General features: G+C 40.1%; 1 protein-coding gene across 3 annotated transcripts in view; it reads left to right on the forward strand.

The window, feature by feature from the left end:
• EPS15 (epidermal growth factor receptor pathway substrate 15) overlaps nt 1–27560 on the forward strand; it is a 70275-nt gene that overhangs the window by 9986 nt on the left and 32729 nt on the right. For all 3 annotated transcript variants that reach the window (XM_087719667.1, XM_087719668.1, XM_087719666.1), the window contains exons 2-12: nt 778–819; nt 2536–2625; nt 5021–5068; nt 6529–6624; nt 8568–8630; nt 12774–12899; nt 15266–15325; nt 16890–17090; nt 17179–17324; nt 23935–24091; nt 26499–26584. In XM_087719667.1, coding sequence (XP_087575793.1) covers nt 778–819; nt 2536–2625; nt 5021–5068; nt 6529–6624; nt 8568–8630; nt 12774–12899; nt 15266–15325; nt 16890–17090; nt 17179–17324; nt 23935–24091; nt 26499–26584 — 1115 coding nt within the window. The remainder of the gene's footprint in view (nt 1–777; nt 820–2535; nt 2626–5020; nt 5069–6528; nt 6625–8567; nt 8631–12773; nt 12900–15265; nt 15326–16889; nt 17091–17178; nt 17325–23934; nt 24092–26498; nt 26585–27560) is intronic.

Raw genomic sequence — 27560 nt, forward strand, 5'->3', positions numbered from 1 at the left:
AATGGAGCCAATAATGACTCCATGTGTAACAGTGAACATACCCCTGCATGAGTATTACCTTTTTGTGGGTGGTGTTTCTTTTGTTCAAACTGACTATGAAGTGAAGCATGTGCAAAAAGTGCCTGTAAGAGATAGAAAACCAAGAGATCACAGTAATTCACTAATAAATAGAAGAGTTGAGTTGTTGTAACATTTTGTTGTGCCATAGCCAATTAAGAATTCTTGTCTCATGATGTGTAACTGTCATGATTTTACATGACGTATTACCTTGTAAAGTTTTTCTACTGTAAACTGTATCAATTGAACACTAAAAGTGATTGGGATTAGTACATGATGTAAATATAAATATTAATAATACTATGATTTTGAAAATGTGTGGGCTGAAACTTACTATTCTGCAATGAAATAGAAAAAAGGAATAAATAATTAGTATCTTAAGTAAAGATTCATATATTTTACATTAATACCCTACTGGATTTGTGATTCAGAACAACTTGTCAAACCTTAAACACAAAATTTAGCAGAAAACTCTTTCATCCATAAGCAGTTCTATGTCATAGGCTCAGGCTATTCATAATATTTTATTGTATCTTACAGTACTTGTTTTATTTAAAAGGGAATCTTTTACAATTTTGACTTTGTAGTTAAATTAATTCTATGCAAATACTCATATCTGTAGTTTCTGAATGTTTATCTAAATGCACTAATCTATTATATTTTTAAAATTAAGCAATTTGGAAAATTGATCAATAATATGTTGTTATTATTTCTTGTTAGCTGTCAAGTGCAAATCCGGTATATGAAAAATATTATCGTCAGGTAAGTGTGAGCTTGTTTTCTTTGCTTTTAATTTAAAATAAAATAATTTCTCATTTGTTTGTTATGGTTAAATTTCTTAAATAGACTAAAATGAACCACTTTTGTAGTTTATAGAGTAAAATAAGCATTTTAAGTATGCTAAAAGTTAATTTTATATCTTAGCACCAATTAAAACATTATCATTGCTGAAAAGATTTGTTTGTATACAAAGTTTATCAGTACTAATGGTACTTTATGCCCCCATGCCTAAAGAGATTTTTTGGGATAAATATGCAAGAAAGATCTATTGCTTTGAGAATTATGCCGTTTAAATGAAACAGTGTAAGCATTTAATTACAGTGAGTATAATGTGTAGAAATGTGTAGGTCTATAAAATCACAGAGAATATTGATAATTATTTGAAAACTAGTTTGTGCAGTGAGTCTATTCATATCCTTCTGCTTGCAGACTCTGCTGTATGCTTCAATTTTATTGGCCCTTTCTCTGAACTTTAGAGCAAAGCACAAAGTTACCCTTTTCCCTTCCCTTCCCTTCCCTTGACTTTTTCATTTGATTTCTTTACCACCCTAGTCCAAGGGATTTTAGGTACTGTACATACAATTATAATTAAAACAGTTACAAATAATGCTTCAGAATAATACAAAGTTCAACAAAATTGATATTCTGCAAGTTTCTGTGTGGCTCATTTGGAGTGTGGAAGACAGTACTGGAAATCAAACTGATAGAAGCTAGTAGCTTTCAAAATACCAGCTTTCTATTTTTTTTTATTATTTTAAGAAATGAGGCAGAAAGCTGGAACATATTAAGGTAGGTGACCTACGAGTTCAAACTGAGACCTCAGCCTTAAGAATTATATCAATTTCATCTATGGAGATTATATAGATACTAGAATGTGAGGCATCTTGAAATCGAAAACTGTCTTGGAAGTGAGGGTTCCTTGCTGATGAGCTTGATTGTTTCTAGTACATATGATGTTACAGAGTTTGGGAAATGAAACATCTACAAGAAAACAACCAATGTATATTTAGTATATTGACTCTAGAGCCTGTAAAGCTTTAGAAGCAATTATAACATCTGGGAGCTGGATAGATGTGTTTGAACATTTATTTGCTAAAAGTTATCATAGATGTAACTTTTGGTAACTATATATGTATAATGCTAAGATTACAAGATACAGTATATATCCATGATGGCGAATCTATGGCACGCGTGCTGGAAGCGGCATGCAAAGCCATCTCTCCGGGCACGCAAGCCATCGCCCGTTGCTCTTTCGGGTTCCGGCATGCCTGCCAGCTGCTCTTCACGCACACGGGAAGAGCAGGGAAGAGCAGCTGCCCGGTGTACATGTGTGCACCGGGAAGATGATCTTCTGGTTCTGTCTTTGTGCGCACATGCATGCCAGAAGCTGTAAGACCAGATAGCTGGTGCGCATGTGCATGCCAGAAACTGGAAGATCATTTTCCTGGGGCATGCATGCACATCAGGGGACTGCTCTTCCGGTTTCTGACACGTGCATGCATGCACGCTCCCGTTTTGGCACTAAGTGCCGAAAAGTTTCGCCAACGCTGGTATATATGGTTCTACAGTATTATGTATGCAACATGATTAAATATTCCATAATTCTTTACTCTATTATCTGAGCTAATAAAGTTTTGTTAAAACCATATATTTTAAAGAATTGCTTGTTTTAATCAGTTGTATGGCCTGTTTTGGCAGGTTGATCCTAGTAATTCTGGAAGAGTGTTGGCTTCTGATGCAGCTGTCTTTTTGAAACAATCAGGACTAACAGATTTGATACTTGGAAAGGTATTGATATGTTCAGATAAGGGTATAATCATCTATCTTGGCTTTATAAAAATAAAAATTGTGACTTGCAGAATATTTTACATTTTATAGATTTCATTGTTATTATAATTCTTGCTGGTATTATCTTATGCTGGTTTACAACTAAAATAAAGATTGATCCCACATATACTGCTATCCTGTTACCAATTTTTTTAATGTTACATAGACGTTATAGCTTCATTTCATTAATCAGTGGAATATAATTTTGATAGATAGATAGATAGATAGATGGATGGATGGATGGATGGATGGATGGTAGATAGATAGATAGATAGATAGATAGATAGATAGATAGATAGATAGATAGATAGATAGATAGATACCGTGTTTCCCTGAAAATAAGACAGGTTCTTATTTTCTTTTGCCCCACGAAATATGGCCTTGGACTTATTATAGGGGAGGGCTTATTATTTTCTGGGGCAGGTGAGAAGCGAGGCGCGCCTTTTACCTTTCCAGCTCCGTCGCATTCTTCGCCATTGTGCTCAGGAAAGCGGCTGGTAAAAAAAGAAAACCTCGTGAGTTCAATCAAACATCTTGAATTCGCAAGAAGGTTGTTGTTGTTTTTTTACAAGGGGCTTCCCTGAACATAATGGCGAGGAACGCAACGGAGCTGGAAAGGTAAGAGGCGCGCCTCGCGGCCCAACACCGCCCACCTCGCCCCAATGGTAAAGGCAGCCTGCCTGGTTCCCTTCCCCGCTGTCCCTTTAGCGAGGGGTGGCAGGGGAGGGAGAGAAGCAAGGCGCGCCCCTTACCTTTCCAGCTCCGTCGCGTTCCTCGCCCTTTCGCCCATTGAATCCCCTTGTAAAAAAACCTAATGAGTTCAACTTGTGAGGTTTTTTTTACAAGGGGATTCAATGGGTGAAAGAGCGAGGAACGCGACGGAGCTGGAAAGGTAAGGGGCGCGCCTCACCGCCCAACACCACCCACCTCGCCCCAGTGGTAAAGGCAGCCTGCCTGGTTCACTTCCCCACTGTCCCTTTAGCGAGGGGTGGCAGGCGGGGAAGGGAACCAGGCAGGCTGCCTTTATCATTGGGGCGAGGTGGGCAATGTTGGGCTGCGAGGTGCGCCTCTTACCTTTCCAGCTCCGTCACGTTCCTTGCCCTTTCGCCCATTGAATCCCCTTGTAAAAAAACCTACACAAGTTGAACTCATGAGGTTTTTTTTACAAGGGGATTCAATGGGTGAAAGGGCAAGGAACGCGACGGAGCTGGAAAGGTAAGAGGCGTGCCTCACTTCTCCCCCCCCCCCCCAATCTGCCACTCCTCGCTAAAGGGATGGCGGGGAAGGGAACCTGGCAGGCTGCCTTTACCATTGGGGTGGGAGGTGTTTTTTTGTGCGAGAAGGAACAGGGGGGAGGGGGTGATTGCTGTTTTTGCGGCGGGCTCTTTTTGAGCGGGAAGGAAGGACGGGGGGTGGAAGCACTTTGCTTTGCCTGCCGCTGTTTTGCGTGGGAGGGAAGGGCGGGAGGTGGAAGCACTTTGCTTCGCCTGCTGCTGTTTTTGCGGCGAACCCTCTTTTTGCTCCGTAAGCTGTACCGGTAGGTGGTACAGTGATAATGGCGGGGACCGGTTGCGCATGTGCTTAAATAGTTGGTGGCGGGGTCTCTATTTTCAGGGGAGGGCTTATTATGGCGCATGCGCTGAAAAGCCCAATTGGGCTTATTAGCAGGGCATATCTTATTTTCGGGGAATCACGGTAGATAGATTATGGATGGATGGATGGATGGATGGATTGATTTCCACTGATTAAAGATATATATGTAAATATAAAATATATATGAGAATGTATAGATAATATTATTATAAAATGGAATTAATCAGTGGAACAACTGGCTTCCAGAAGTTGTGGGTGCTCCACTTGTCCAATCTTTTAAAGAAGAGATTGGATAACCACTTGTATGAAATGTTGTAGGGTTTCCTGCTTGAGCAGGTGGTTGGACTAGAAGACCTTCAAGGTCCCTTCCAATTCTATTATTCTTGAAAGTAATCATTTTAATTTTAAGTAGTTAAAGTGTTTCCAATATTGGGTGTCAAGGAGAATTCAGTAGCTGTATATTGAAAATGAAATTATTACTTGACTACATTGCATGAAAGAGTCTTTAAGATTTAGAGTAATCTAAATATCTTTTTAAATGCATAGAAGATATTTAATATTTAAAGATATTCAAAAACTATAAAACCTGATTCAGATTGCGCTCTAATAATTGTAATATTAACCAAGAGTAAACAATTAAATTTTATTAGTATTGAAACTATTGCCAATAATAAATATAACATTTTAAAAATAGATTGATAAGACGAATGAAATAACTTTTTGGCATCATTTCACATGCTTCTTTTATCTAACTATATTTTAGGTTTGGGACCTTGCTGATACAGATGGCAAAGGTATCTTAAACAAACAGGTAAGATGTATTTTCTTATGTATATAAATAAAGTTGTGAAATAGCAACAAAAAAATTATCTCTCCCATAGTTTAAAGAGGTTTCTATATCCGATTATATTGTGAACATCTGTTTTTGTTTTATTAACAAGGTAGGGGAGCATGTGTAGAAAATAGCCTTGACATTTTTTCTAATCATTTTACAAGCAGTGATGAGATTATATATATATAATTAGATTAGTAAAATGTTATAAGATATATATAAATATGCTTTAATACCAATATCTAGGACATCTAACCATTGAAGCACAGCATTGTTTATATTTAAAAAACCAGATATTGCCTTCAGCTTAGAGCCGGTCACAATGTGATGAAGAGTTTGAGATGGGACACACACACACACCGTCACACTGTGGGGAGGATACTATGCCCCATGTATACAGAGAGTGCCGGCAGATGCTGTCTGAGGTGTAAATCCTATTCAGGATTGTCCACTGCTGATGTGGTAGTTCAAAGCTTGACATCTTTTTTGTGGGGTCATTTACACGTCTATGTCTGGGTGTTCAGTGATCTGTTTGGCTTTCTATTGGGAATTGATGTTAAAGTTGTTGGGCAGATGCTGTTCAAGTGCCAATAGGGACTTGCTGGATTTCAGTCTTCCCGCTGTATCTGTAGTTGCTTCTGGGTAATAAAGTAGCATTTTCATTACTCCCTCATCTTGTTTCTGTCACTGTGTGTGTGTGTGTGTGTCTGTCTGTCTGTCTGTCTGTCTGTGCATGCGTGCTTGGAAGCACAGATGAGTTGTCTATACTCTGCAGTGAGTGACATAGTCAGGAAAGAGCAGGCATAAATTGGAGCAGTCAGCAAACTACTGAGAAATTCTTAACTGCCTCTCCAATAGGAATGCACTGGGGGTAGAGAGTCTGGAATATTTCGGCCTCTGCTTGGCCACTGTATTATATGATCACTCACCTTAATGGACCTTTGACCTGATTCAGCAGAACTCTTAGAGAATAGAAGATGGACAAAGATGCAAATACAACTTTTCATTATGTCTGCACTCCTTGTTATGTTGAGCCTAATAGATGGGAGCAAAATATATTGAGCATTGTGTATCATTAAAAAATCTCTTAAGACAAAAGAAAATGACTACAAGCTAAATAATAATAAATTATACAATTAAGCCTTTTGGAAAATGTGCACTGTTTCTCATAGTATAGCATAGAAAAGTTTAGAAACAGAAAAATCCTGTTAATTACATGAGCCCTCTGTGTGCCTCCCTCTTCCAATCTATACTTTAAAATCGGTTTAGGGAACAAATCACATTATTTTGCTAACAAAGAATTTTGAAAAACAAGGACAAACTTCAGTTCATATCAATGTACAATGCAGTGCAAAAAATAATAATTTGATGTTTGTGATTTGAATTAACCATGCATCGTCTATAAAATTGTTGTATGTTACTTTCTTTTTCCTTTATAGGAATTTTTTGTGGCTTTACGACTTGTAGCCTGTGCACAAAATGGATTGGATGTTTCGCTGAGTAGTCTTAACCTGCCTGTTCCTCCACCTAGATTTGTAAGACACTTTTAAAATGAATTAATCCGTTATGCTACAACAGAAAATTGTTCAATGACTTGCATAGTATGCACTCTCAACAACAACTTAAAATTGTTATGTAATTGTGTATGTCTGGATTGTGCCTTAATTGTTTAATGATGGAAGATTTTTTTTTCAAATGTTTATTCAAAAAAAAGTTAAAGTACAAAACTCCAAAAGATTAAAAACAAATAAACAAAAACACATAGCAATAAAAATGCATTAGAACACATTTTAAAAATGCATTAGAAAAAAAAGAAAAGCTAACACCTTTAAACATATCATCCCCCCTAGTTGAATATTGATTGATACATTACTATAATATTAATTTACCACCCCTTGCAAAATAGGCTCAAAAGATTTTTAAACTACTAAATCTATTTGCATGTCATTTATATACTATATTAATGACAAAACAGTTAACAGGGAGAGCAATAATGATAAAACAAAGATAAGGTAAAAGTTTCAAAAACCTCTGCTAACAACTGTTATTGTAACCAGCTTGTAGAATATTTTGTCATGTTATTGTCCCAAATCATCCCAAAAATTACTGGTAAATCATCCTGGAAATACTATTTATGTTTGTTTTTTAATTCTCATTCAATTCAAACTGCTGTGGCTAAAACTAGTGCTCCTGTGTCCAGGCAAATCACTACATACATTATTCCCTTAGTGTAAATATCTGCTACCCTCTCTGCCCTTTACCCCCTCATTTATTTTTATTTTTATGGATTTACTGATTGTTTTTATATGTTGTATAAACTGTTGTATAGTTTTTTTCTCTGTGCTCTCCAGAGTCATGAGATAGCCAGTCATATACCTGTAATAATGAATGACTGATACACATACATACATACATAACATGAACAGTCTCAAGATTGGAAAAAGGATGACCAAAGTTGTTTGATCTGAAAGAGTGATTTAAACCCTGCATCAGATAGGGTTTGATTCTTATGTTCCACATAATTTTGAAATTTCAGCAATTATCTAGTTCCTAAATCTAAGGTTGTATTTCAAGAAGTTTAAAGATTTCTGATTACGCATGTCCCAAAATCTATACTTCAGACATTGCTTATGTGCATGACTGTTTTTCCACAGAATTCTTTTTTAGTTGAAAACTGGCGTTATTCAGTGAGTTTATGTAATTTCTCTTTTCTGTGAACTCTTGTGTTACTTGATTTCTAGGAACTTTGTTTTTTCTAATGTCAGAAAAAAATGTCCAATTTCCTTATTAGAGGATTTTGTTCACAGCACTTTATCTTTAGAATGTGCTGCATAACATGGCTGAATTATAACATAATTTCTGGTAGTTACCACATATCCATCAATTTTCTACACTCTTTGTACCAGAGCAATTCCGGGATCCTCTCTTCTGCAGATTATAATCATAATTATGTATTTTCCAGTTCTTGTAGCAATTGAGAGAAATTCCCATTATGTCAAATTACCAATCAAAGTTCATAACTGTAGGATAGTGTCCCATCTTTCTCACATACATTAAATAAATAAGAAATTTGGTAGGGTGGTTGTTATAGCCTGGTTAATGACAGGTGGCATACTTTAATAATCTAAAATAATCCTAGCAGCCTATTATGAAAGATCCAAACACATGCCAATAATAACCTGGGATGATTGGCTTACAATGTAGATAGATAGGTAGGTAGGTAGGTAGGTAGGTAGGTAGGTAGGTAGGTAGGTAGGTACGTACGTACATACATACATACATACATACATACATTTTAGGCAAGAAAGATAACTCATTTGAATCTTTGGATTTTTTTTCTTGTGACCAAATGAGGTATCTAAATGTGAGTAGAAATAAATGGTGGCATTGAATGTGAAAAAACAGATTTATAACAAGCAATTCAGATAACACAAAATAAATATTTAAAACAATCTTTTTTTATTTTCTTTCCTATTAGAATGATTCCACAAGTCCATTATTATGTGGTGGAGCTGCACCTGATATCCCTTGGGCTGTTAAGGTAAATAAATTAATTGCTCTACAGCAAAGGCTCTCAGTGAATATGCTTCATGGTATCAGATTCTTTCTAGAAAAGGTTTTCCAATTTCCTTGTTTTACCCCCTTTTCCAGAACAAAAGGCAGTTTGGTATAGTGTTTAAGGTGCTGATCTAGAAATCAGAAGAATGAGTTTTACTCCTACGTTAGGCATGAAAGCCAGCTAGATGACTCTGGTCCCGTCATTTTCTCAGTTCATATTCCCCACAGGATTGCTTTTGCTGTGATGAAAATAGGGGGAGGAAAGAAAACTAGATATGTTCACTGCCTTGAGTTGCTTATAAAGTAATAAAGGTGGGATAAAAACCAAATAAATAAAACCAATCTAACTCGGCAAACAGGTTTCTTTTTTATGGTGGTGCCTTGCTGTGTTCTGATTTGGCAACTAAGCATAAAACCATAATCATTTCACATACAGTGGGGCAAAAAAGTATTTAGTCAGCCACCAATTGTGCCCACTTAAAAAGATGAGAGAGGCCTGTAATTGACATCATAGGTAGACCTCAACTATGAGAGACAAAATGAGAAAACAAATCCAGACAATCACATTGTCTGATTTGGAAATATTTTTTTTTGCAAATTATGGTGGGAAATAAGTATTTAGTCGCCTACAAACAAGCAAGATTTCTGGCTCTAACAGACCTATAACTTCTTCTTTAAGAGGCTCCTCTGTTCTCCACTCATTACCTATATTAATGGCACCTGTTTGAACTTGTTAGCAGTATAAAAGACACCTGTCCACAACCTCAAACAGTCACACTCCAAACTGCACTATGGTGAAGACCAAAGAGCTGTCGAAGGACACCAGAAACAAAATTGTAGACCTGCACCAGGTTGGGAAGAGTGAATCTGCAATAGGCAAGCAGCTTGGTGTGAAGAAATCAACTGTGGGAGCAATAATTAGAAAATGGAAGACATACAAGACCACTGATAATCTCCCTCAATCTGGGGCTCCACGTAAGATCTCACCCCGTGGGGTCAAAATGATAACAAGAACAGTGAGCAAAAATTCCAGAACCACACAGGGGGACCTAGTGAATGATCTGCAGAGAGCTGGGACTAACGTAACAAAGGCTACCATCAGAAACACAGTGCGCCGCCAGGGACTCAGATCCTGCAGTGCCAGATGTGTCCCCCTGCTTAAGCCAGTACATGTCCGGGCCCGTCTGAAGTTTGCTAGAGAGCATTGGATGATCCAGAAGAGGATTGGGAGAATGTCATATGGTCAGATGAAACCAAAGTAGAACTGTTTGGTAGAAATACAACTCGTTGTGTTTGGAGGAGAGAGAATGCTGAGTTGCATCCAAAGAACACCATACCTACTGTGAAGCACGGGGGTGGCAACATCATTCTTTGGGGCTGCAAAGGGACCAGGACGACTGATCCGTGTACAGGAAAGAATGAATGGGGCCATGTATCGTGAGATTTTGAGTGCAAACCTCCTTCCATCAGCAAGGGCATTGAAGATGAAACATGGCTGGGTCTTTCAGCATGACAATGATCCCAAACACACCACCCGGGCAACGAAGGAGTGGCTTCGTAAGAAGCATTTCAAGGTCCTGGAGTGGCCTAGCCAGTCTCCAGATCTCAACCCCATAGAAAACCTTTGGAGGGAGTTGAAAGTCCGTGTTGCCCAGTGACAGCCCCAAAACATCACTGCTCTAGAGGAGATCTGCATGGAGGAATGGGCCAACATACCAGCAACAGTGTGTGCCAACCTTATGAAGACTTACAGAAAATGTTTGACCTCTGTCATTGCCAACAAAGGATATATAACAAAGTATTGAGATGAACCTTTGATATTGACCAAATACTTATTTTCCACCATAATTTGCAAAAAAATTATTTCCAAATTAGACAATGTGATTGTCTGGATTTGTTTTCTCATTTTGTCTCTCATAGTTGAGGTCTACCTATGATGTCAATTACAGGCCTCTCTCATCTTTTTAAGTGGGAGAACTTGCACAATTGGTGGCTGACTAAATACTTTTTTGCCCCACTGTATATTGGATACTTGGAAGTGTGAGGGGTGTTGCTTAGTTCCTGAGCATATATGAAAGCCTATGAACGATATACAGCTTTCTTAAATAAAAACTAAGTTGTTTAACCCCTTAGTTCAGGGATCTCCAACCATGGCAACTTTAAGACTTGTGGAGTTCCTCTGGTTGAGGATCTCTGGGAGTTGAAGTCCACAAGTCTTAAAGTTGCTAGGGTTGGAGACCCCTCCTTAGTTTCTGGCCTTGATTATGACTTCTGGCCACTATTCCATTGCCAAAATAATTAGCTTTCTTGTCCCTATATTCATAGACATCCTCCAAAAAATCCTGCACTATCTTTCTTCCTGCTTATTTCCATCATAGGGTCCTTATAATTATTATCCAAGTACTTTAATGGCCCTGTCATTATGGATGTCTGCATTCATATCTCAGTATCTTAATATATTACCATTTTCTTCTCCCAACTTTGTACAGGTAGTCCTCAACTTACAACAGTTCATTTAGTAATCATTTGAAGTTACAATGGCACTGAAAACAGTGACTTATAATTGTTTTTCACACTTATGACCATTGCAGTATTACCCCATGATCATGTGTTCAAAATTCGGTCACTTGATATCTGAGTCATATTTATGATGGTTGCAGTGTCCTGGAATCATGTACTCCTCTTTGCAACTTTCTCACAAGCAAAGTCAAAGCAACTGTATTATAACTTAACACCTGCAATGATTCACTTAACAACTGTGGCATAAAAGTCAATCAAATGTAGCAAAACTCACTTAACAAATGTTTCACATGGCAACAGAAATTTTGGGCTCAATTGTGGTCGTATGTCGAGGACTACCTATAGATCTTACCTTTTGAAAGATTCATTGATATCTTCATAACTCTGCTTTTTCTCCTTCTGATACAAACTAATTCCAAATCACCTCTAGGCCCCAAGTATGTCATTTCTCTTTAAATACAACTTCAGGCTTCTGTCTTTTCTGTGACACAATCTCTTCCTGATAGCAGAATTGCAGATTTCTTGCATATAACCTCCTTTCTTCTTTCTTTTTTCTTTTTCCCTTCTGTTGCCTTATGTCATATGTGACTGAATCTCCCAAAAGCAGTATTTATTTCAGCATATTTCTAAAGCATAGTGCTTATTAATAATTCTGACATTAAACTTCAGTGTTAAAAGCCACAAAAGAGGGAACCAAAGCAAGGATTCAGAAAAAAAGGGAATCTCTGCTATGTTCCGGAGACTGAAGTGTTTAGCTCTTTGAACATGCCTAGTAATGATGGTGTGTTGATGGATGGAAAAGAGAACACTGAAAACTAAGAGGTAGGAAATGGAATAATCTATTGGAATTGACTCCCTGCTTTTAGGAGATGGAAGTTTGTTATAGCACCACATTATAGATTCTACTTATTTCCAAATCTGGCATAAAATCTGTGCAACCCTACTACAGTGGAAATAAGTAGGAGCAAGGCAATGATTTCTGTGTATTTTACACATTCTTTAGATATGCATTCATTTATAATTTTAAAAAAATCCAAAATAGCTCATTGAGACCATCCCCTGCCTTTCAGATGTGGAATGTTGGCCACTGGGGGAAAGAGAGAAGAATGTCTGACCCACAATCCGAGGTTAAGAATTATAATTGGATAGACATAATTTATACTGTGGCTTCCTAAAAAAGGAAAAAAATACATATATGCACATTAATCAGGTTTTTTTTAGTTTGTAAGCCCCATAAGTGAATATTTTAGGGGAAAATATTTATGATTTACCTATAGTTTGCTTTAGAAACAATGAAATCTCTTAAACAAATAGGACTTAAAGTATTTGGACTATTTGATGTTCACATTTATATTATTTCAAAGTACTAATACCAAATTTCAAGCAAAAGAACTAAGAACAGGTCCTCTGATTTCTTCCCTTCCTGTCCTATTTTCATTTCCTCTAATTCTATTGAAGCTGCTTTTGTTTGTCAAACTTAACTAGATTTCCTAAAAAGGGTGACTGTACTATTTTTTAAATAAAATGTTCTTTCTGAATTTTTGCATACACTATTAATTATAAACATTATAAATTAAGGATAGCGTCTTAATGTCTTTATAACCAGATAGAAGATAAGGCCAAGTATGATGCCATCTTTGATAGCCTGAATCCAATGAATGGATTATTGTCCGGTGATAAAGTGAAACCCGTTCTCTTAAACTCCAAGCTACCTGTTGATGTCTTGGGAAGGGTAAGAACAACAAATAATTTCGCAAACCATAATAATTTCTCCTGTTGAATTCTGTAGTTAGAGTTGAATAAATGTACAATCATTCCTCCTCCTTACACCTTTCACACTCTCATTATTCACAGCCACCTAAGGAGAGTCATTAAAAGGGGGACAGCAATAGCAATACCGCTTCACAGTGCTTTGTAGCCCTCGCTAAGCGATTTACAGAATCAGCATTCTCTTCCCCCCCCCCCCAAAAAAAATCTGGGTCCCCATTTTACAGACCTCAGAAGGATGGAAGGCCAAGTCAACCTTGAGCTGACGAGAATCGAACTGCTGGCAGCAGAAGAAGCCTGCAGTACTGCATCATAACTACTGTGCCACCATGGCTTGGGTTAGAAAGAGTAGTAACATACTAGCAGTTGGACTCAAGATTGCAGGTTTCTAGTGATCTTGGACAGAGTACGGATAACCCTTGCTTAACAATCATAGTTGGAACCAGCAGCTTGATCCATGAAGACGTCACATCATGTTGATGGACTTATGACCTAACTTCCTCCGCAATCATTAAATGAATCACCCCTTGAGCAACCTCTGGTTGTTAAGCAAGACATCACGTGATCAAGACTTGTGATTTTACTGCTGGTTTGTCAATTGATTGTCCGAAGCTGGCTGTGAAGCATGTAAATGGTGATCACATGGTGGTCAGCTGTTGTGACAGTTAAGAATGCCTGCAAATTGCAAAGTGCTGAAATCTTGATGACATGACTATTGGAACACTGCAACATAAAATTATTTTTTCAGTGAAGACCATAACATTACTTTTTCAGTGCCATTGTAACATCAAGCAATTGCTGGATAGTTGTTAAGTGAATGTAGCTTAGTGTAAAGAGAAAGTTGTTGACAGTTGTTTATTCTTTGCTTTCCCCTTCGGTAGCTGATCTCTAAATCATTAAGAATTTTTAAGGCTATGCATTAACAGGACAGTCAGTTTGGTGCAGTGGTTAAGGCATGAGACTAGAAACCAGGAGACTATGAGTTCTAATCTCATTTTAGCCATAAAACCTGTTGTGTGTCTTTGGGCCATTCAGTCTCACACAGCCCTAGGAAGGAGAAGTTGGCAAATTATTTCTAAAAAAACCTTGCCAAGAAAACTGCAGGGATTTGTCCAGGTAGATGCCTGGAGTCAAGATTGACTCAAAGGATTCATCCTCCAAATGCATTATTTAGGAAATACTATTTTTGTGTCTTAAAGTTATATATTTCTCCCCCAACCATAAAATGAAATTTTCTATTGATGTATCTAATAAAGATTTTGTTGATACACTATATAGTCTATATAGAGCCGAGGTGGCGCAGTGGTTAGGGTGCAGTACTGCAGGCCACTTCAGCTGACTGTTATCTGCAGTTCAGCGGTTCTAATCTCACCGGCTCAAGGTTGACTCAGCCTTCCATCCTTCCGAGGTGGGTGAAATGACCCAAACTGTGGGGGCGATATGCTGACTCTGTAAACCGCTTAAAGAGGGCTGAAAGCCCTATGAAGCGGTATATAAGTTGAACTGCTATTGCTACTGCTATTGCTATAATCTTAATCCCAAAGGTTTCACTTTCATGTATATGTTGTACATAAAGTATGTTGCAAGTAACAGGGTGTTGGCTCTCCAGATATAGAATTATAATGTGAACCATCGTGCTGCTAAATATTTCTCCTGCCAGTCACATGAATTACGTTTCAGAAACATGGCGATTCAAATATGATTTAAAATAAATAAAACATTCTTTTCTCAATAAGAATGACCTTTTTTAGTACTTCGTTGTTACATTAATGGCATGAAAATTGCTCACCTGTATTAAAATGAAAATGAGTTTCTTTAAGTTGCATTCAGGAATAGGAGAATAGCACATAGGAAAATAAATTATCTACATTGTATTTTCTTCTAAAATATTTTATAGGGAGAAAAAAGAGAGGGTGTTTTGATGGATGGAAACATTTCTTCCCTTGCTAATTTTCACCTGCTCCTGATTTCAGCTTTAATTGGATGTTGTGATGTGGGAAAAATTTCATGGAACAATATGAAATGTATGATTTTGTCTTGAAATGAGTAATTTATCTCTTAATAATAAATGGTTGAAAGGCCTCTAGGCCATCAGTTTGAATTTTTGTTAATGACATTAAATAAAATAAACATATGATAAAGTTAAGGTATTTTCCCTTAAAGCTTACTTTTTAACCTTTAACCTCTTAAAACTCCTTGATTACTGATGATGAGAATGTGTCACATTGACATATGAATGATATTTTAAAAATGTAAAGAAAGCAAATATTTGGTAATTGACAGTAATTTGAAAATGTAAAATATTTCTTGAGATGAGCTTTTGTTTGTTAGGTTTGGGAGTTAAGCGATATTGATCACGATGGAATGTTGGATCGAGATGAATTTGCTGTTGTAAGTATAAATAAAATGAAGATTTCATTGGTGATATGTATTTGAACCTTGTGCTTTGATATAGCCTATAGGCTAATCAATAAAGCTATCATATCATATGAATTTATATATTACAACATTTCAAAACAGTGTTTAAAATAGTTAGAGAAGACATAATGTAATATTTCTTGTTGCATATAATTTTTTTTTGAGGAAGAGCTATTAAGGTTTTTTAAAAATGTAAGTTCCAACAGTGATGGTTTTTTTTAAAAAAATTGCAAATTTTATCTTTTATCTAATGTGATATTATTTTCCCATCACATGATGCCTCCATAAAGTGTTTTAAACATTTCATTCAACTGGTTTCTACTTTATTTCTGAAGAGTTATTTGAAGGCTTATTGACACATTAGTGAAAATCCTTTCCCAGAAGGGGCAGATTTACTGTTTTAAGGCACGTTCTTCAGTATTCATTTTATCTACGAAGCCAGTTTCCTTGTTAACAAACATATATAATGTTCTAAGCTACAGAAGGATATAAATGTAAAATTACACAGATACATTGTATGTTTAGCCTATATACAACACTACATATTTTGCCATACCAGATAAGGCTTTTGTGTTCTATGTAATTGTTTCCAAGCCTCCTTTGGGGGGGGGTGAAGTATTTCAGGGTTTTCTGCTCTCACACGTTCTTTTTAACATCTAAATGAGGCTGCTGATGGTCTATTGATTTGGGATCTTCAATATGTGGGAATGTACTCAAACATTCCCAATCCCAGGCTGATCAGGTAATGCTGTCAAACTCAAGTCAGTCCTAACAAGACTGGTTTTGGTTTTTGACACCTTCTTTTGACATCCTTCTGCTAAGGATATTTCATATTTAGTCTTGAATGAGTTGCACTTTTCCCCCTTTGGAGCTGGTTGTTCCAGGACTTGTCCTGGATTCATATCTCCTGCTCAGAGAATGGTTGGCAGATGTGGTTAAGAAGAGCCTTGCACAAATCTATTTGGTCAACCATTTACACCCTTATCTGGACTGTAAGGCACGTCAAACAGTCACTCATGCTTTATTCACCTCATACTTAGACAAGTGTAAGGCATTCTATATGATGCTGCCCTTGGAAACTACTCAGAAGTTACAACTGGTCCAGAATGTGACAGCATCGACAGCTATGGGGATGCCTCATCTTGCTCACACAATACTTTTGCTTCATGGGCTGCACTGGTATCATTAGGCTTCTGGGTACAATTCAAGCTTCTGGGTAAAATTAAATTTTAACTGTTGGGTTGGAATGAATGGCAAGCCCCCTTGTATTTTAGGGTTGGGTTTTTGTATGCAGTCCACAGTTGTTATATAATTGAACAGCCTTATAAATTTAATAAAATTAAAAAGACTATCTCTTTGCTTTTTAGTTTTACTATCATTTGAAATACAGTAAATGAGCAGAAGAGTAGCTGAGACAAAAGGATGTAGAAAACATTAACAGCTTTATCTAGCTCAATTACTACATTAACTATGAGGTTGCATAATAAAAACTAATGTTTGGTCCATGTCTTTGACCACTTCAAAAATGTCTATTCAGGCCATGTTCTTGGTATACTGTGCTCTTGAGAAGGAACCTGTGCCAATGTCCTTGCCTTCAGCTTTAGTGCCACCATCTAAAAGAAAAGGTATCAGCATTCCAGTTGTCGGGCAGTCAGTGCCACCTTCAACACCCAACAAAGAGTGTAATCAGTCCGTGTTACCTGTCAGCCTATTACCATCCACATCATCAGTAACACAGGTACCTTTGACAAAGAGTAGTGTTTTGTTCTATTGGGTTCACGAAGTGTAATTGAAATGTAAAATGTAGTTATTGCTTTACTTTGTAGTGGGTTGTATCACCTGCAGACAGGATAACATATCACGAAATCTTCCTGAAAACCGACAAGGACATGGATGGCTTTGTCTCTGGTGTGGAAGCTAGAGAACTATTCTTGAAAACTGGTTTGCCTTCAGCTCTACTTGCACACATCTGGTAAGAGTTTTTTCCAGCATTTCTTGAAAAGAATAAAATAATCTAATTCTCCTGTGCGCTGCTTGGAGAGTCCAAGCATGGGTTAACACAGTCTATCTGCCCTTAGACTGAGTGAGTTTTTTCTTTGACCATGCCTCCCTTTGCCTACTTAATTTCATTTTAAAAACTCAATCTGCCCGTTAGGACTGTTCAGGGGAGCTCTCCAGTCCAAGAACAGATAGACTGGTCTCCCCAAGAGTTAGTTACCTTAACATCGTATAGAGATATACATTCCTAAGACAGAAGCCTAAAACGCTAAGCTTGTTGATCGCTGAGAGGTTTGCCGGGCCGTTTTCTTCCCCGCTGGTCGCAAGTGGGGTCGGAGCGCGTGAGTTGCTTGTCCGTTGGCTGCCGGCGAGCAAGGGGGTGGCGGGAGGTTTTCCGACAATAAGATCCCCCAATCGTTGATTTACGGAGGTTGCGCGGGGCGTTCGATGCTTGGGCGACATCAGCGGTGCTCCCTTTCCTGCCCGGTAACAGTGACGGCCATTTTAGACCGCGTGCTTTCTGGTCCTTGACTGGCGTTTTGGCGGGTAGGGGCTGCGCACGCAGTAGCCGCCATTTTCTTCACTTTGACTTTGAGAGAGCCACGTGGAGCACACCCGGGGCCAGAGAAGGAGAAAGATGCTTCTAAGCTCACCTCTCAGCCGCAGATTGCCGCTGGGAAGCACAGGGCCTAGTCCAGGGTGCCGTCTAGTCCTGCCTTCCTGTTTTTCACCACTCGGGGACCCAGAAACACAAGCCTGCGGAGGCAACGGCCCCGCACGCCCATAGGCCGCAAACCTCCCCTGAACAGGGAAAGCTACCACCTGGGTCCCCCTCTGATCATGGTGGGGAATGGGAATCTCCCTTCGGGGCAGTAGATCACCGTCTATAGGGGAGGAGGATTCGAGGGAACCCTCCCCAGTTGCCTCCTGGGGGTACCCCGAGTCGCCCAGCTCTTCACTCAGAGAGGAACTGGAACCCTTCCAGGGTATTCTCCCAGCAGAGCAGGGGACCAGTTCTGGTGGGCATAGGAGCCGGCTGGCTCCAAGCAGGCCTCAGCCTAGGGAGGATAAGGGACCTGCCTTATCCGCAGAAATGAGGGAGGTGATCACCAATGTTCCCTCTAATTTTTTTTCAGGGTGAGCGGAAAAGTATAGTGTTTGAGCGGCACAGTTTCATGCCTGAGCACCTAAGAGAGCAACAGTTTGAACTTCTGTCTCGTCTGCTGGACATTTGCACAACATTCCAAGCGCCAAGCACCAATTGTGAGCGAGGTTTCAGCCTGATGAATGCCAGGCATGAAAATGTGCTACTCAAACACTATACTTTTCCGCTCACCCTGAAAAAAAAAAGACTTCTGCTCAGCTTTTAGATCATTAGACTGGCCTCTCCAGGCACCTCGGTGGCCACGGAGGATTCGGCCTGGGAGGATGAGGAGGCTCTCCTGGTGGCGACACGACCTCAGCAAAATCATTACAGCTGTAGAGTACTCAGCGGATGCCTCGCTGAATGCAGCCAAGTTCGCTTCTAGGGCGTTGGCGTCCAACATAACCTCTCGCTGCTTACTGTGGCTTCGCCACTGGCAGGCAGACATAAAGGCAAAGTGGGAGTTGGCTTCTGCTCCCTTCAAAGGGGGACAGCTTTTCGGGGAGGCCCTGGACAAATTTGTCATTGAAACAAAGGACAAACGTAAGATTCTTCCGGCCACCCTGAAGAAGAACGAGCGTAAGAGTTCCAGTTCTTTTCGGAAGCAGTCCTTTCGAGCCCAGGACGCTGCCCAGGCATCCACCTCTTCCTCATACCACAGACCCTACATCCAGGGGGGCGATGGGAGTGAGGATAGGAACTCTTTCGGGTCACGTGATAGACAGCAACAGCATTCCTTTCGGAAGCCATTTCGTGGAGGCAACAACAACTCCCGCCAATTCCGTAGGGGCAAGTGATGATCACAGGGTTCCTCCCATAGGAGGTTGGCTTCAATTATACGCCGACAAGTGGGAGGAGATCACCTCAGACTCGTGGGTCCTCAATACAATCAGGAAGGGCCTAGTCCAGTGATGGCGAACCTATGATACGCGTGTCAGTGCTGACACGCGTAGCCATTTGGGGTGACATGCACAGGATTTCATGCGATTCATCCTTGGCTCCTGCACGGCCGCCGAGGATGAAATAATCTGTGCTGGAGGAACGGGGGGGGCGGGACGTGTGATCTCCCCCGCCCACACTCACTTACTGTATCGCCGCCACCCCTTTCTGAGCGCAGGGGCTGCTGGTAAGGCATGCGTGCCGTGCGCACACACGTCATCAGCGCGGCGAGGGAGGACCCGCAGGAGAGGAGCGCGGGAACAGTGCGCTGTTTATTTATGAAAGGCTCTACAAATTTAAACTCTGCAAGTTTGAGCATTGCTCACTCCATAGCTCAGCATGCAAAAGCGCTTAATGAGGGAGAATTTATTAAAGAAACTCTCCTAAGATGTGCGCCAGTTCTATTTCACGATATGCAGAATAAAGATGCAATTATTAAGAGAATATCTGAGTTCTCTTGGGGCGGGCTGGAGCGGCATGTTGATGAGGACGTGGAGCTGGAAGCAGCCGACTCCACAGCCCTGGTTCACGGCACCCCAAACAAGTTCAATAATATCAAGGGCAACATACGAAATCAACTGATGAACAAAGAAGTTACTAAGCAGGTATGTTAAATAATTTGTTTTTGGTTTATTAAATACAATTATATATTGCAATTATACATTTTTGTAGTTTAAACTATAAATTGCGCAAAATTATGTTTTTGTCGAAGTGACACACAACGCGAGTTATGCTCGATTTTTTGCCGATTTTTGACACACCACACCAAAAAGGTTGCCCATCACTGGCCTAGTCTTAGAATTCCTATCTTTTCCCCAAAGGAAATTCATTCATTGCCCGACCCTGAAGAATCCCTTAAAGAGGGGGCTCATGCAGGCGGAGATCCTCCATCTCCTCCAGATAAAGGCCATAGAACCCGTACCAAGGGAACAGGAGAGGCAGGGATTCTATTCCATACTGTTCCTGGTTCCGAAGAATTCAGGGGGATGGAGGGCCATCTTGGATCTGAAAAGCCTGAATCAGCATCTGGCTTACAAAAGGTTCAAGATGCAATCCCTCCACTCTATTCTGGATTGCATAAGACAGGGAGACCTGCTGACATCTATAGATTTAAAGGAGGCCTACCTGCACGTCCTCATCCATGCTGCCCACAGGAGGTTCCTGAGGTTCCATTACGACGGGAGGCACTACCAATACAGAGCCCTCCCCTTCGGCCTCTCGTCTGCTCCCAGAAACTTCACGAAGCTTCTGGCAGTGGTGGTGGCCCACCTCCGGAATCGTCCGATCCGTCTAGAATGCTATCTAGACGACATCATCATCCACTCCTCAAGTCCAGACCAGGCGCGACGAGACGTCCAGGTGACCATTCGGACGCTGCAACAACACGGCTTCTCGGTGAACCTGGAGAAGAGCCATTTCAAACCAACCACACGCATCCAGCACCTGGGCGCCATCATCGACTCGGTCTCCTGCCAGGTGTTCCTGTCACCGGATCTGCCAACCTCAGGAGCAGAGTGCGTCAATGCCATCAGTCCAGGTTGGTACCGATCATCAGACTATCCCAACTCCTAGGCATCATGATCTCATGTCTGAAGGTGGTTCCCTGGGCACGTCTCCATGCCAGGGAACTACAGTGGTTCCTCCTCCCGATGCAAAGAGCGAAGACCAGCAATTCCTCCAGATGAGTGCAACTTCCGCAGAAGGTAATTCGATCCCTAGCCTGGTGGAGGACATCGGCAGTCGAGAGGGGGTGCCTGTTCAAGGAAACGAAAGGGTCGTGGTGACAACAGACGTCAGTCTTCACGGATGGGGAGCACACTGTCAGGGCCAGCTCGCCCAAGGCGAATGGTCCCAGAGGGAAGCCTCCCACAGCATAAACTGGCTAGAGCTGAGGGCAGCCCACCTCGCTCTATGGCAACTCGTGACACTGATTGTGGGTCAACATGTCTTGTTACTGAAAGACAATGTGGCAACAAAAGCTCACATAAACAGGCAAGGTGGCACCCACTCCAGGAGCCTCATGACAAAGGCAGAGGCCCTGGGCAGGTGGGCAGAACGTCATTTAGCTTCAATCAGAGCGGACCACATTTCCGGGACCAGCAATCAGGAAGCAGACTGGCTGAGTCGGCAGCAGATCGACCACTCAGAGTGGCGTCTCCATCCAGACCTGTTCAACCAGATCGTGCGGAGATTCAGCAAACTGCAAGTAGACCTATTTGCCACACACACCAATACACAACTGCCACGATTCTTCTCCCATTATCATTTGTCATGGGCGGAAGGGACAAATGCGCTGAGGTGCAGGTGGCCCCCAGAACTGTTGTACGCATTTCCCCCTCTACCTCTTATTCCACAAGTAGTGTCCAAACTACTAGTGGAGAAAGCAGAGATCATCCTGGTAGCACCATTCTGGCCCAGGAGGTCCTGATACGCAGACCTTGTCAGTCTCTCCATCCAGAGACCGTGGAGGATTCCTCAGGATCAAGTGTCCCTCAGCCAAGGGGGCGTCTGCTACCCGTACCCCCAGTGGCTGCAGTTAGCTGTATGGCACTTGAGGGGGACCTCCTGAGGAAACAGAACCTTTCTGACAAGGTCATGCACACTATTCAGGCGTCCAGGAGACCTTCCACCACTAGGATATACGACGTGACCTGGGTCGCATTTTCAATCCTGGTGTAAGACGAGGGGTATCAAAGACATTTCTGCTACAATTCCGCAACTTCTGGACTTTCTGCAGGAAGGTTTGGACAGGGGATTAGCACCTAACACTCTCCGTCGTCAGGTTGTGGCCTTGTCCACCATCCTTGCTAGTGGTTCATCTCGCCCATTGAGTCAGCATCCACAGGTCAAAAGTTCCCTGAAGGGCGCGGTGAATATCAGTCCCCAGGCGGTTCACCGTTACCCGTCCTGGAACTTACCGTTCGTTCTGCGAGCCTTAACGGGAGCTCCATTCGAGCCAATTCGAACAACGAGTCTCCATCATTTGACTATTAAGACGGCCTTCTTGGTGGCCATTACATCAGCTCGACGGGTGTCTGAACTGGTGGCTCTCTCCGTCAGGAAGGACCTGTGCATTGTACATACTAACAGAGTCATATTGAGACTTGACCCCACATTCATCCCTAAGGTCAACACTCAATTTCATAGAGCTCATGAAGTAATTCTTCCTAACTTTTGTCCCAAGCCTACTCACCCTAGGGAACGCAGTTGGCATAAGTTGGACGTGAGACGTGCTATACGCATATATAAAGAGGACCAAAGAATTCCGATGCTCCGAATCCTTTTTTGTGTCATTCCATCCTGGGTCACTGGGCTGCAAGGTGTCTTCTCATATCATCTGACGTTGGTTGTGTGCCTGCATCAAGTTGGCCTACGAACTCAACTAGAAGCGCTGCTACCTCAGCAGCATGGGCGACCCAGGCACCCATTATCGACATTTGCAGAGCAGCCACGTGGGCTTCTCCCACTGCGTTTATCAAGAACTACAAAATTGACACCTTTGCCTCAGCCGAAGCCTCCTTCGGAAGAAGAATTCTGCAGAAGGTTGCAGAGGCTCAGGAGACTCCGGTCACTACCCGCCCTGGGACACAATAGCTTGGGTATGTCCCATGCTTGGACTCTCCAAGCAGCACACTGGAGAAAGACTGTTGGCTTACCTGAACGGTCGTTCTCTGGGTGCTGCGGGAGAATCCAAACCCGCCCAGGGTCTTCTGAAGAGTTCAGGACTTTGACTATTGATGACTGGAACGGGACTCCTGCTTCTTCGTTTTTAAATTGAAATTAAGGAGGCAAAGAGAGGCGTGGTCAAAGAAAAAACTCACTCAGTCCAAGGGCAGACTGTGTTAACCCATGCTTGGACTCTCCCACAGCGCTCAGAGAACGACCGTTCAGGTAAGCCAATGGTCTTTTCTTTAAAATTGATGAAAAATAACTAGTTATTCTACATTTGGAATTTATTGTTTTTCCACATGCTTGCATTCAATTGTACACTCTAGCCCGAGTTACTGTATTTTTAAGAATTGAAATAACCAATGTTGATGCTTTTTCTAAAGTGAATCCTAAATTTTGATGTAAGGTGCGTGTTTAATGTCACTCTTCTTGGTGCCAAAATGAAGGTTTTGGCATTTTAGGTTCTAAACAGAGAACTTCTTTTAAAATTGTAAAGATGAAAGACCTTGTACAGAATAAACTTATAGTCAAGTGGCATAAAGTGCAATAATAAATATGTTACCTGCTTCAGAATGTACACTATAAATACTTAGCTTAGTTGTATTGTGTTGCTCTATTTTTTCTTTTTAATCTCAAACACTTCCAAGTCACAGTCATTCTGAAATATAATGGCATTTATTAGAGGCTTATTATGAAGTGTGAACTCGGCTATGGAATGCAAAATTTATGGCTAGATTTCAAAATTAAATAGATTTAAAATAGTAATTTTTAATCTAAAGAGCATGTCCATGGTATGAGAAATTTCATTATCTTTCTTTAATGGATTTTACAGGGCTCTTTGTGACACAAAGGATTGTGGGAAGCTTTCCAAGGAACAGTTTGCTTTGGCCTTCCATTTAATCAATCAGAAGCTGACAAAGGGAATTGATCCCCCACAGGTGCTAACGACAGACATGATTCCTCCATCAGAGAGAACCGCTTCACAAAATGTGAGATTTGTGACATTTCATAAAATGTGGTAAAGATTGGTTGGGAGTTGTACTATGTGCTTGAACTTGGTATCTCAGATAATAGTAGATATAGAAACTGATTAACAGGAACACACAAACTCTGCTCATATTATTGATAAACCTTCCTTCATCTCACTAGCCAACCAAGCAGATACAAGTTGTTTGTATAAAATAAAATGAAAACATGGACACATTATTAGAAAATGGATATTCTTTTATTTTTGCAAGCTTAAAATAGCTTCATTGAGTGCTGTTTATATCTTCCTGTTCATATTTTAAAGATAATAACAATTCAGTTTAAAGATCAGGTGGATTAAGCGCTAATAAATTACTAGAATCAATTCCATGTGCATGCAGACTTGTTCTCAACATTGCAGTCACTGGAAAAGACAAATAAGATATTATTTCTGCTACATACTATGTGAGATGCATCAAATTAAAAGTTTCTGGTCTCCTTTATGAAATATTCTTATTGAAGAAATTCTATGATTCCTAAGGACATACTGAAATAATTTCAGTATAAGCAGGATACATTTATATATTGTGTACTTTTGTGGCATTGTTGCATTTCAAATAATAAATACTCAATAAAAAAACAAAATGTTAATGTTCTCCTGATTTGATAATTGAGCTTCTTCTTGGTTGTGCTAAGTCATATTACCCAAATAAATTGAACTCCTTGTGAGAAATTACACTCAAAAATTCTTCATTTTGTTTGACTTCTACAATACCAAATTTATTTTTTGCTTTATTTTGAAAAAATTGCTTTTATTTCTTGCTTTACTAATCTTTTTATATGTTTGCTTTCCTCCTATGTCTTTCCTAGTTTGGACTATATTTTCCATTCTGCACCATTCTGCTTTGCATCTTTATTATACTGTCAGTTTCTTAAATCTGCCATCGCAAGGTTAGAGATTCTTCACTTTTCCAATATTGATTGTTTAGTAATGAGCATCTTTTTCATATCACACATTTTCTTTTCAAACAGCAGAATGTCACTTAAATTTCTGAAAGAGCTGTGCTATTCTCACATCACTGTTCTCACTTCAGGATGCTGCATGTATTTCCAAAATTGACAGAATAATGTGCTGTGAACTTGATCTTGATGCCTGCTGACAATAACAACATATTTTATAAATATTTATATTTCTTTCACAGTTGTTTGGGCTTAAATACAGGCTCTGAATTTAAGATTCATACCTCAGTTGAAGATTTACTTTTTGTTATCAAACAATAAATGAATTGTGAAGTGTTAACTCAAACGAGTAATAGCACGTATATATGAACGCACTAAACCTTAAGCTATAATGAGGCTGTAATTGTACTGTTGATGGTTGCAGAAAGGTTTAAACCTGAAATATGAAAAATATAAATAAATGACCATGCACTTTTTAAAAAGTGATTCTACAAGCAGAAATCTTTCTGTATTGAGAATTAGCCTTTGTCCCTTTGCTTCACTATTCTTAAAGGGAAGTAAATATCACATATCCTTGTGTCATTGGCATAATGAACTGTATGTATTAACCAATGCAATTCTGGTTTAATGTTGCAAGTTCAGAAACATGAGCCTCACAAAATTTCTCAACTGAGAAAAAACAATTATCAAGGAGAACTAATGGCCAATAAATGAATCAATATAAGTACTATGGAACACTCTGTTGAAACATACACATTTATACCTATGTAGCAGAATAGACTAGTCCAGGCCTGGGCATTTTATGACCCCCGGGCCACATTCAGCCCTTTGGCTGTCTCTGTCCAGCCCGCATAAAGTCAGATGGAAACTAGAAATCAAATGTTTCATACGTACGCCACAGGGGGTGGGAGAGGAAGTCAAATCAGATTCAGCTATGCACAGCTATGCAGTCCTTCAGTCAGCTGGCCAGTTGCAGGAGGGCAAGAAGAGAAAGTGCTTTTATGCACTTGTTCAGCACTCCTCTGGAGAAGCCTGAGGAGACAATTGTAATCATTGCATGAAGGGACCTAGCTTGGCCACCCATTGCCACCTTGGTCAAAGTGTGTCCTGGCAGTCACAGCTAGGAACTGTTGGTTCTGCCTTCCACAACAGTCCCAGTTTTTCATGTGGCTCCTTGGGAAAATTAATTCCCCACCTCTGGATTAGTCTGTTTAATTGTTATGTTATATAATTTTTTCATTTCAAAAACGGATGAAATGCAAGGAAACTCAACGTACCCTTTGAAGCTCACCTCCTGCTTGGAGCTTATGGAAATGTAAGCTTTAGGTTTAGAGCTTTTAAAAAATTAGGCTGAACATTTTAAAAAATCTTAAATTAGAAGCCAGTTAGATTTTTTTCCCACCCAGACAATTAGAGTATCTATTATGGAAGCAAATAGAATCAAGCCATATTTTCTTGTTTATTTTTCAGAATTTACTACAGCCAAATTCCATAGCAGATTTTTCTGCAATCAAAGAGTTAGATTCCTTAAGCAATGAAATAATTGACCTTCAAAGGTAAGTCAAAGAAATTTACACTACAATTATAGTGATTTTTAATGTTTGTTTTATTATTTAGCTTATATTATTTATTATTTAGCCACCTGCTCTCCTTATCTGTCTTTAATGTCTTTGGCGCTTCCATGCATGCTGCGTACATCGCCTGTGCGACGCTTCGCCGAGCAGCTGGAGCGTCGCAGAGGCTCACAGAGATATCGCTGGATGGTAAGACGCATGTGCGCACTGCGTGCGCACTGCACACATCCATGTGGACGCCACTGGGCCCATTCCAACCGTACCGGTTGGAACGGGATCTGGAACCCACCATTGTGTTGGTACCTGACCCAGTGTCAGCAGATGACCTGACTAGACACTTTCATGCAGACATTAAATGTTTGTCTTACTCTGGTATCTGATTCTGAAATGTACAACAAAAGCTTTTGTATAGCAACTGTGTTGATTCATAAGCTTTGTTTAAATTCCTGAGCTGTCTTTTCCAAAAGTATTTGGATTATCTGGAACAATTTGTACTTCTTGGCACCATATTCAAATTAAGCATTTCTTCTGTGGATTATTTGATCCAGATGCTATTGCTGCTTGAACTTCCAATGCCATTACACATTCTGGAGGGATTAACTGCAGCTTTTGGCTCCTAAACCAGTAATCTTTCTTTAAAGGATGTTGATGAAATTGATACTACTTATTTATGTGTCCTTTGAAATAATGAATGGGAATATCTTTTCCTGATAAACAAATGGAACATTGCAGTACACAAAATGAAATTAGTTACTGCAACTTTAGAATGAAGTTTAGGTAACAGCAATAACAACGAAATGCTTTGTGTGTATTTGAAGCCTTGTGTTGTTCAAAAGAGTTTAGTTAAAATTACCCTGCTCTTGAAGATATACAGTACATTCAGAAAGTATTCAGACTCTATTCACTTTTGTCAATTTTGTTATGCTGCAGCCTGATTCTAGAGATGTTGAAATTCATT

This window comes from Thamnophis sirtalis, unplaced genomic scaffold (assembly GCF_051295495.1).
Source record: "Thamnophis sirtalis isolate CommonGarterSnake01/CBP01778 unplaced genomic scaffold, rThaSir2_p1.2 scaffold_7, whole genome shotgun sequence".
Lineage (NCBI taxonomy): Eukaryota > Metazoa > Chordata > Lepidosauria > Squamata > Natricidae > Thamnophis > Thamnophis sirtalis.